This window comes from Haemaphysalis longicornis, unplaced genomic scaffold, assembly GCF_048455015.1.
Source record: "Haemaphysalis longicornis isolate Haplotype H1 unplaced genomic scaffold, Haemaphysalis longicornis Haplotype H1 scaffold_2, whole genome shotgun sequence".
Taxonomy (NCBI): Eukaryota; Metazoa; Arthropoda; class Arachnida; order Ixodida; family Ixodidae; genus Haemaphysalis; species Haemaphysalis longicornis.
This window is the reverse complement of record NW_027526295.1, coordinates 2905690-2916962: the sequence shown is the minus strand read 5'-3', so window position 1 is coordinate 2916962 and position 11273 is coordinate 2905690. Positions and strand designations below refer to the sequence as shown.

At 45.7% G+C, this 11273-nt stretch overlaps 1 protein-coding gene across 1 annotated transcript in view; it reads left to right on the top strand.

Moving 5' to 3' along the window:
• LOC144168688 (uncharacterized) overlaps positions 1-11273 on the top strand; it is a 204908-nt gene that overhangs the window by 60085 nt on the left and 133550 nt on the right. Inside the window, exon 2 of the mRNA XM_077697621.1 lies at positions 5415-5541. Within this exon, the coding sequence (XP_077553747.1) occupies positions 5415-5541 (127 nt within the window). The remainder of the gene's footprint in view (positions 1-5414; positions 5542-11273) is intronic.

Sequence of the window (11273 nt, the reverse complement as noted above, 5' to 3'; positions counted from 1 at the left end):
CCTTTAATCATCATCATCATCATCATCATCAGGTCTATAGACGCAGGGAAAGAACGGAGCACTTAACAGCATGGAGGAAGAAAAATGTTAGGAGGGAGCATGACGTCAGGCGGCCCAGCTTCGGCAAGCCAACCTCCTCTGAAGGCGCTTTCTCCTCTCCTCGCGCTCCTCCCGCGCAATGCATTATGGAAAATCCACCACGCTCAGGCCCGCGGTATCATTTAGTGGCTCCGGCTGGCTGCCGGTGGAGGTGGAGGCGAGCGCCGTCGCCGAAGGCGCCGTACAAGATTGTTCGCCAGCGTAGCGCTCCAAGCTTCGTATGGTGGAAGTACTGCCGCTGTCGCTGTTCAAAGCAAGGCGAGACTTCGATCGCATTCTTAAGAAGCACCCACACGAGCTGCAAGCCGAATTTCACTTCTGACGTTGGATCGCTCGAACGCGCCGCCGTAAACATTCACAAGCATGGAGCGGCCTACAGCTGCGCGGTGTTTGCCAGGTGTGCTGTGACGTTTGCGTTTGGCATTCTGCTGAGTTATCGCGCGTAACGAGTGTCGTGTCGGCGGGGAGGTGGTGAGACTAGCTTTGGTTTCGCTCGCGCGCGCTTTTGCATACGTTCGCCTTTTCGGTGCTCCGGCGTGGTGGTACGTTACTTCAGTGCACTGGAAAACAAAGGGTTCAGAACCCTTATGTTGGGTGTGACCACCTTGCGTCGCAAGCAGTACGCCGGCTGTTTGTCCGCTGAGGACCGCTCGATCGGTGCGATACGTATATGAAAAAAAAAAAAAAAAAAACGAATGCTAGATTACGCCTGGGAGGGACCTTGCTGAATTGTGGACTGACTGCGCCTTGGCAATAAATGATTAAAGAAAGGGTTGAAATGGTTTATCTTATTTTCAACTTTGCCTGAGCGGCAAAGTTGAAAAGATCATCTCCACTTCTGCACGCGGCGGCGGCACACAACTCTCCGACTGCGGCGTGAACTTCGACGGGTCCGAAGCTCAGTAACAAAGATGTTTTCTGCCTCTCCCGTCCGACCACTTTGCCCGCACGATCAGGCCGCTGCGCGTTTCGGGTTGCAGGCAGAGCTGCGCGCGACGACTCGTCGCCGAAACTCGAATACGCGGACGGCCCGGCAACCAAACGGATAGACGCACGCACGCAGCGTCGGCGAAGGGCCGCATGAGGCGCAAAGAACTACCGCTTGCCTGTCACGTGAATAGAACACCTCCCATCAGTCTTTCCTTTTTATTTTTTATGACTAGGCTTCACGATTGTCACGTGACGCTCCCTTCTAAACTTTTCTTTCCTCCATGCTTAACAGCCCAGCCACGGCCGGACTGGAGCAGCGGCGAGCGCGCACTTTCATACGGCCTGCGCACCCAAGAAGGAACCAATACAGCAGATTCTTTACAGTGGGGGCGCTTCGAACCAACCCTCTGCCCTTCCAACCCGCCTTTCTGTTAGTCGACGCATCGCTTCTGGCCGAGCTGTGTGTTTTTGACAGTGCGCTTCGCTGCCGGCGGGCCGCTCAGCCCGACCGGAGCGTGAATAGCAGAATCACGTTTAGCTAAGCGATAACCCTATCTCCCTCGACGGTAAATCATTCGCGTCACTGGTCGTGCCCTGTGCGTGTGCAAACCAAGACATCATCCGAAAGGAAAAATAAAAAAAATAAGAAATGATATTTCAGTCACGGAAAGTGCCGTGTTTATTTGCCTGTCTCACCATTTTCATATAATACAGTCGCTGATAAGATATGAAGACCTCGCATATTTTTCGTCATGCGCCCCGCGTTGAAATGTTTCTTTCAAATGTTTGATTCGGCGCTTCCGAATGATAATGTTAGGCTGTTTGACCCTAATAGACCGAAAATTCAGAAGGGAATAAGGAATCAACTATTTTAAGAACGCCCATGTAAATTAACACTGGCAGGTATCACCTGTAGCCACGGCAGGGCTAGGGCAGCGGCAAATCCGCGCGCACCGCTCCTCTACCCCGCCCGTGCTGTGGGTCAACTGGCGAGGGTTGGTCCGAAGCGCCACGAACTAGCGGTGGTGAAAGGTGGGAACTATACCCGAAGCGCAGGCCGTATGAAACTGCGCGCCCGCCGCTCCTCGAGCCCGGCCGTGGCCCAGCGTGGTGGTTTCGACGTTCACTTCATAGACGGCGCTAGCATCCGGTCAGAAAAAGCAGATGGTGGCGCCTACCTCTAGCAAGGAAAATAGTGTATATTTTTCCTACCATAGAGTTTCTCAATAGTAAGCTAGTGAGAAACTCTATGTTTCCTACTACTTTCTTCATTCATATGCCGTATAGGAGAAGTGAACCGAAGTAGTTCATCATGACAATATAGTGCGCCGACAGTTGGCGCCTCGATGCCAGCTTCTCCGTGTACGCGGGACGCGGGTGAATTGAGGCACCCTCTGTCATCTACTGCTTTCGGTTTTGGTTTCGGTTCCGTTTCCTTCGCAAGGTTTTCAAGGGGCTGGTGTTTCAGTCGCACTTACGCAATGTTCGGGTGAGTGCAATCCAGTGTCTACCGTTGATGCGTCCAATGGTGCCATACCGACGTAATATAAATAGCGATGTGCAAGCTCATATCATGCACAATAAATGCTGCTGTGAAGGCACATTTCACTTTCGTGTTTAACCGATTCCTATGGAAGAGGCATCAGCCACATTTTTATTGGTTTTCTTCGTACGCTGACGGTGTCCGCGGAGTTCAACGATCCTGGGGGTTGGTGTGGGCGCCCTAACCTGGCGCTACGCTCGCGTGAAGTTCTTGTCTACATCGCCCTATTACCGGAGACAACCTGCTGCATACTATCTAGACAGCTTTACTGTAAAAAAACAGAGGGAGTACTTAACCTATATTCTAGTATTTCCAGTTTGTGTGCGGCTTCTGTCTTATCTGTTCTTAAGAAGTGTACGGTTTGAGGCGATTGGTGCTAGTCGCAGCAAATCAGGTAGCGGGTGGAGTAGCGAATTGGGCGAGGTGGCGACAATTCTGCTAGTAAAATAGCGCAAACCCACCCGGACTAAGGAAAGGAAAGACACAGCCCTTTTATGTTTTAAAGTGAGGCTTTGCGCCTCTACCAGACAAGCGTTCTGTCACGACCATTATCGTCCATAGAAAGCTCCAGCGAATAACAAAAAAATTGGCCGCGTATCTGCCCCTTTCGTTGCAAATGTCGTCAAAAGACGATAGTCTTTATCGACTTTTGCCAAGTAAATGCCTCCCTTCGCTTTACCGCTCACCTCTCATGTTGTTCCTCTTGCGTCGCGCTCCTCCCAAGGTAAAGACACCAAAGGTTTGCTTAAATCATTTTAAATTTCCCGCGTTCCACTGCTCCAAACCGGGTGTCTCGATGCGAACGCTGCCGTACGGCGAAGACGCGCGTTAATCGAGGCATCCTACTTCAACGTTTATAGAACCGCGTTTCCCTACTCCACGTGCGTTGCAAGCAGAACGTGGAAACTATCTAGTGGAACCTTGCGTAACTGTTGCCGGTTGATTTCTTAAAATGGCGCCAGAAGCTATAGTGGCGCTGGCGACAGCAGGCGACGGCGGAGTAAATTCTTTTTCTGCAGTTGATGAAGTATTTAATTTCACAAAAGTCAAGCATGTTTGAATTTTTATAAAGGAACACTGCAAATATCACTTCTGTATTGATTTGTTGTCTCATATTTACGTAATGTCTTGTTCTTCTTCAACAATGTTGACAAGTATGAACATTACACCGGACCAAGACGGGTAGATTTAGCTGTGACTATATAAGACTATTGCGCAGGCATTGTTTTGCTTTGGCCGGGTGGCTGAATCGAGTCACAGACAGACAGACGGACAGACATACAGACACACAGACATACAGACAGACCAAAATTTCTGGGTTTAAGTAGCCCTAGAAAGACTATCGTCTTTAATAAAGAAATTACTGTCACCACCAGGAATCGAACCTGGACGAAGTAGAGAAACTAAAAAGCGAACAGCGTTAAATTCGAGTCGCCCAGGCTTGCCGATTTTGTCCTGTAAAGCACGGACCGACAACACGTTGTCTTACCAATTGAGCCAGGAGCGCACGTGGAGACGGGGACGACAGACGGTGTCCTCACCGAGCACAGTTAAGGGGTTTACATCTTGGGGAACAGCGCGAACAGGGACACAAATAAGAAAAAACAAACAAGAAAAAATGAGAAAAAAGCGAATAAGAAAAAACAAAAACAAATAAGAAACTAAATTTCACGTGATAGCTTCATGCGACTTATCGAGCCTATGTTGGCACGTTAGCGGTCATGTGCGTGCCAGCCGTACGTCAGTTTTGTCATCAAAGAGTTTGGACTCATGCGCAACCCCGATACCAAACCCTTTGTCATCAAAGAGTTTGGACTGATGTGCAACCCCGATACCTAACAACCGACTACCATGCGTGAAACGTGCGTTGATTTAACATTCACGAAGTATATAACCGCGGCAAAAACGCAACGTCTGGGTCTGGCAAAAACGCAATCGATCGTAAGGCCCTAAACGCCGTGCTGAAGTGAAATAATAAGAACGTATTACTGGTACAGTGCAACATGTGATTAACGCAACCGGGCCATAGACACCCTTGGTCGACAGTGTATAAAGCTTCCCTTCTCAACCACCTCCACAGGGTCGATTGGCCCACACTGTAGCCCAGCCTGTGTCGTGTATTTGCGCGGTTTTGTGAAAAGAACCTTAATTGCACATGCACCCGCTAATATGTATTGTGCAAAAAGTCTGGGTTTGTGGAAAACGATATCGTATAACTAATTAGCATGCGGAAATGCCCAATCATCGAAGATGTGCCTACCTACCTTGTGATGATTCCCTGCACTTTTGGAGCAGGCACGATATCTACAGCACAGTACTGGTCCACTGAAGCAATTTTTTCATGCCATCTAAAAATGGCATGCAATGTAAGTGCAATTGCAAGCATGATAGCAAGTGCCCTCCAACACTGGGAGATATTTTTCTTGAAACTATTGCTTCCTAGAAGAGAAATAGATCATGCAGTGAGCCGGAAGCAATGAAATTTGTGGGCGTCAATATACTTCACAAAAAGAAAGCAAAAACTTTGGCTTTTAAGTAACAATGGCAGTCGGGGATGAATCTAAATTTAAATCTTTCAAACAATGAACATCTACTTGCTCGCAAATCTGTGTGTCCTCATCCCAAAAATGTTAGCATACACGACTGTTTCATTCTTATTACCTCCTGCTTTTCACAACCGCTTGATGGTTGTTTAATTAACTGTTGTTTTATAATTAAAATTGCGGCATACTTTTGAAATACAGTACAGCTTCCAAAATATTTGCAGCCCGGTGAATTGTTACAAATAAATTGTCTCTGGAATTTGGGTGAAGCAAACTTCATTCCCTTCCTCCACTCGCAGTGTGTGCTGGTGAGGGGCCCTGTAATCGAACAGGTGTGACGGAGTGCTACAGCGGCCTCATGAAGAGCCTTGTGAACGACATCACTCAGGACCCGTTCAACGTGAGTCGACTGGACGATTTGTGCATGTACGTAGAATTCTCTTACTGGTCGTGCGTGCGACGGTTACTCTGGTTAACCGTCCTTCAGCGAAGCGGAGGCGATATTTGTTGAGTTTGTGCGCGTAGTTACGAAGAACACGTGAAGCCCTTCTGCTGGAATCGGCCGGCGGAGCCTATTAATGCCAATATTTGAGGCTTCACTTATTATTTTTCTATCGTCATTCAGTTGTAGCATCACAGTCGCAGTTTTCCGGAAAAATTTTGTTCTACGCCCATGGCGGATAGAAAAACAGCGGAGGGGACATTTACAGCTCCGCCAAAAAGTACAACTGGGGTGAACAAGTTCCACACAATGAGTGCTTTGAAGTGCAATGTCTTCGGTACTCAGATCCCTTAGTTTTCATAGTATCTGCAGCTAACTACATAGCGCCGTAAAAATGCGCAGTCAACACTACCTCCACTCGTTGTCGCATATAAGCAGTTGAGTTAACAAGGTTATCGCGTAAAATTTTGTTTTTGATTTTGTTGTATGTTTGTTTAGTTTCACTGTAGGGTTGTAATGCACATTAAAACCAAGAATGTTCGGACGTTCTTTGGGTGCTTTCGTGGTATCTGGCTTCATGACCGGTTCAAGAAGCCAGCAATAACTATTCCCTGAAACCGTAAGGTAGGGTGTAGAGCTTAGGGCAGGCCATTGTTGCCCTCTAATCTTTTATTTTTTAGTTTTTTTTAATATAATAACTAGTGGAAGGAACGGTGGACAGAGAAGATACAGACGAACCTTGTAAGCCCTGAGGCCGTCTGAGTGTCCATCTTCTGCGTGCAGCGTCTCATCCCCTCGTGTAGAGGTGCTGAGAAGGGGAGCATTACGGGAAATGTCCCGGGCAACGCTCCAGCCGTGAAACGGAGATGAGAACATTATAAAGCGAGGAAAAAAACTCGCTGCTGCGGTAGTGCGCAGTTTTGATTTATGGCAACCGTCTTAGTATTAACCACTTTGACGAAATACTGGAAGGAGGCGATTACTAGCACACTGCGTTCTTGGACTATATGTACACCATTATTGCAATGGGGACGTATTAAAAACCCTCATATAAGCATGGTGCGTATATTTTTATTGAGCTCAACAGCAAAAAAACAAATAAACGCGAGCTACAGACCCACGTTAACCTATGAAAATTAAACTCTAGACATGCAGAGGGTAAATTGAATAAATTCTTTCTGCAGGAATTCTTTACGCAGAGGGTAAATGGAAGACGGAATAAACTGAAAAATCACGCATTAATAATGTCCATAGCCTGTCTACAATGCCAAAATAAGAACAAAACTGGCAAGGGAGCCTGCGATGGGTGACTTTGTAACGGGGTTTCAGAACATCGGAGACAGAATGCTGGTTGGCTTCGACGAATGAAATAACCTTTTAATAAGGAATACAGGCTTGCATACAAAAAAGAGTGGAAAACAGACATACAAAGGTCCAAACGGTGAAACAAAACAAGGAAGTCAATTTTATTTTATTGTGTAGTTTGTGCTTTGTACAGATGTTAAAATGCTTGAAACAAGAAAAACAGGTGATCACAGGGTGTTTGAAATCCGAGTTTCTTTCTATTTCAAAACACAGAAAATGAACATATTGAAATGAAAGAATACTATAACGAACAAAGTGCAATAACTTTGATTGCTGCCTGATAAAAAAAAATCACGCGCTTGACACAGATATAAACGCAATAAATGATGATTTCTGGAACGTAGTCAATAAATTAAGACTAGTCGCAGGAGAAAAAGCAGATAAAAGAATGTAAATTACAGCTAAAAAGTAAGCACTTAATTGAAAAGAGCAGACGTATGATATTATGACGAGTGAGGGGCCCATCATAATTCGCAGAGTATTTCCAACTTGATTACCGAAAGTAAAACAGAGGACATTGATGCTTGTAATTCAGAAAAAAAAAATTAAGAAATGCATGACGTTTGAAAACGGCCACGCAAGGAGAAAAACAGCGCATGGCTACAGACTGTGCTTGATTACACTGTAACAGCGGGTGTCTTTTTTTGCATGATCAAAGCAGTTCTGAGCGTCTCCAAGCAGCTCCGTATTTTATTTGTTCATAAGAACTCTATGGCGGGAGCAGTTTCAGGCTGCTTGGAGCTGTTCAGAACTGCTTTGAGCAGACCAACAAAAAAACTCCAAGCGAATGACCCACTGGTGCTAGATAATTTAACTTAGTTTCGATAACATGGAGATTCTACAGATGCATTAGGATAATCCGCGTGGAAGCGATGTCTACTCCTAACACGTAGGCATACAGCAAAAAGAAACCTTCTTTCAAAGTGCTGAAAAAGAATAAAACTCCCCAAATTACATTGCCAATACATGATGCGCCCCGTAACAGTACTACGGGATAGTTATGCTAACAGAGCCGGTCAAAGTCACCAAGACATTTTCTGCCTGCTGTAAAGTTGCGATACACAAGCGAAATGACAGTGTAGCGAGGAACGTTTAAAGGAGCATGGTTTGCCCCCTAGGCTTGAGAACATCCTGGTTTACCTTCCGGTTCACTGTTTCAACCGTAAATCTGCAAATGTCTCATGGAAGCTTGGTAATAGTGAATCTCCAAACTTGCTTCCAGTGGCAGCTACGCTATTGATTGCCGGAAAAAAACAGATGTGTGAAACGTTTGAGGACATCGGAGCGGTCTTTTTGGTGTAACGAATACCAAAGTGCCAGTTTCCAGTTGCCTAATAGATAAGCCAGAACTGTGCGGGTCCACATACTCCTCGGTTCCAAGAAAAGCAGACGCACCACGTGCCGGGCAAGCCTTGCTTTAGCTTCCTCCTCTCGCTGATGCCGTTCTCTCTCACTTCCTCGCTATGGAACCTCCGGGCTCTGCCTTCGCACCCTCTTCGCTGCTTGTGTATCGGCCTCATTCGTAGCAGGCGATCTCGCCCACTTTGCCGCTGCGTTGACCGGTGGTTTTGCTCCCTTTGACGCTTCGCGCTAATGTTCGGAAATGAATTGCGGTAGGCAACTGCGCTTCAAACCTTTGCTTGAGGTAGACGGTTCAGACTGCATAGCAGAGTAAAATGGCCACCCCGCCTTGACCGCACCGAGCGACTCATGCGCGTTATGTGGCATGCTCAACTTTTGTAGAGGCATGGAGGGCCATCTGCAGTGAAGGTAGGAAGACCCGATTTCTTGGAACCACCCGTGGGTGCTTTTCAGCTGCCACATACCCACTTTCACGAAGCCACAGCACTTAGCGGAAGCGTACTTTAATTCTTGCCAATTTCCTATACGAGTCGTTAGCACATGATCAAATGACGCACGGAACCCTAGGCACGCACTTATAGCATATATTCCTGAGCTCACAACGCATTCCCTTAGTCTGCATTTATTCATCAAGCGGGCGTGATGAGGTGGGTGCAGGCTTGTTCGCAATTTCGGAGCCATAGGTTCAATTCTCATCCAACCCGAAATTGCCAATTTTATTTTAAACGCAATTTCTCAAGATTTTTGCTATACCTTCTCTTGGTCCCGGGAACACTCCTTCGACCTACCGAGACAACTAATGCTTTCGCATTCATGTAAAGCTGTTAGCTATCCTCGAAAACGTTGCGCCTGCGGTCTTTTCGGGCATAATTGAGTGATTGGCCGACATTAGGCACCGCCCACTTCCGCAACTTTGGCTTGCCTGGTTGTGTATGCTTGGGGTAAATGCTGCAGAGCATTGAGGAAACTTGTGGTTACTAAGAGAAAAAGAGGAAGGGTATTGAGAGGAAAGCCAGGTCGATTATTGTCCGTTTTAGAATAACATTAAGTAATGACGACCTGATTGGAAATGGAACGAATGGTTGTTTTTTTTAACTCAAAATTTCTCACTAAGTTTGCTTGTGTCTGCATTTCTTAATTCGTATTCTAGTTTGCTAATTAGAATGCAATTTTCGTTCCTTTTAATCACCCCATTTCAAGATTACGCCATTGTCAAACCAAAATGCACGCCCCCTGAATGAACCAAAAATCAAGTTACCTGCCTATAGAATGTGCGATAAATACCTCTTGTAAGCATTTAAATTAAAAACTAACACAAACACAAAAATGGGAAACACTAAACCTTTGCCATAGAATGAGCATGACGCAGCATTTTTAAGGAAGTAATATTGTAACATGATTCGTTATAGTTTGCCCGGGCGTCGTAAAAACGGGGCATGGTACAACCTTGAAATATGCTGCAGAAAGATTATTTTTGCGAAATTGATGAACACACACAAGAACTGTTCATCAGGTTCTGATCATATAGCGAAGCTGCTGAAAGGATATACACACTAAAAATTTTTACGCCCAAAAGGGTGCTTCAGCTTGTCGCCGCAGGAGCACCCTAAAAACTGAATATTTAACGCCCTTTAGGGTGCTTGGATTTTGTCGCCGCAGGAGCACCCTCTGTGAAGCACCCCAGAAGACAGGTGCCGTATAAACACCCTTTTCCGCCTAAAAGTATACTAGGGTGCTACTTAGCACCCCAATTTGTAGGAGCATCTTCTGCAAAAGCACCCACCTAAAGGGGTACAAAACGGGTGCGTCATCCTCGGTTCACAGGTGCAGCAGGTGTGAGACCACATATTGCACAATATCACACACGATTATGGTATGAAACATTCGTGCTTTCCAAGCTCGGTTCTGTGAGACATTCCATTGAAGCTCAACATCAGCTGATAATTTCCTTGAACTTGTGTCACCGATTGTTAAAACATCAATTTAAAAAGTCAGGAGCCACATCTCAGTACAGTTATAACTTTAGAGCTAGTTGATTACCCAAAACTTCGTAAAAACCAATTATATGTTCACTTTGCCGAACTGCAGTACACATCCTTCGAGATTCACTGCAGAGCCTAACCATGCTGTGCAGTGAACGCAATTAGGTGTGCAACACTTCAACCACACAAAACTTCCTTGAACCTTAAAACCCTTGGCTTCTTAGTATTGCATCAAACTTCCAATCAAGGTAGCTACCTGCAATGTTTAGTGCCTTATTCTTGAGCTGAGCAGGAAGGTTCAATATCAAGGAAGACCAAATGCAAAATGTATAGTTTCCTCCGTAATGCGGCTCATAATATAGTTCCCTCCGTACTGCGGCTCATAATCTACTTATAAAAGTTGGGTACCCAAGCCATTTATTTTCGTTTGCATTATTCTTTTTGCTTTACGGAAAAATATTCATATGGTACAGCACTTGCAAGGTTTGGTGGTATTTGGAGTTTTATAAACATACCTTTAGACTAAATGACCCCACATAGCAATAACAAGAACTGCAAACATTGATTGATTGATTGTGGGGTTTAACGCGCCGACGCAACGCAGGCGATGAGGCGCGCCGTAGTGGAGGGCTCCGGATTAATTTTGACCACCTGGGGATCTTTATCAACTGCAAACATCACAGAACAATGCATACAAGTTCCCTGGTGAAGCCCATGGTTGAAATGTAATGCCATTGTTCAGAAAACATTATTTTATCATGAGGCTAGCTTGTACATGGTGCCTTGCATTATGTCCCTGCCGGTGGATGTGGGGTCATTTGTCACTGTTGCAAATGAAAAGCCAACAGCCAGGGCCCATTAGTTTTGGCTAGTATTACGAGGTGCCTCACGGTAAGCATTCTACGTCGATAGACTTTTTTAGAGTTGACTAGAACTGAAATCAGCAAAAGATTCTCTACAAAACATTCATTCTATCCGCAGCTTTAGGGTTTGCTAATTTCCATAGT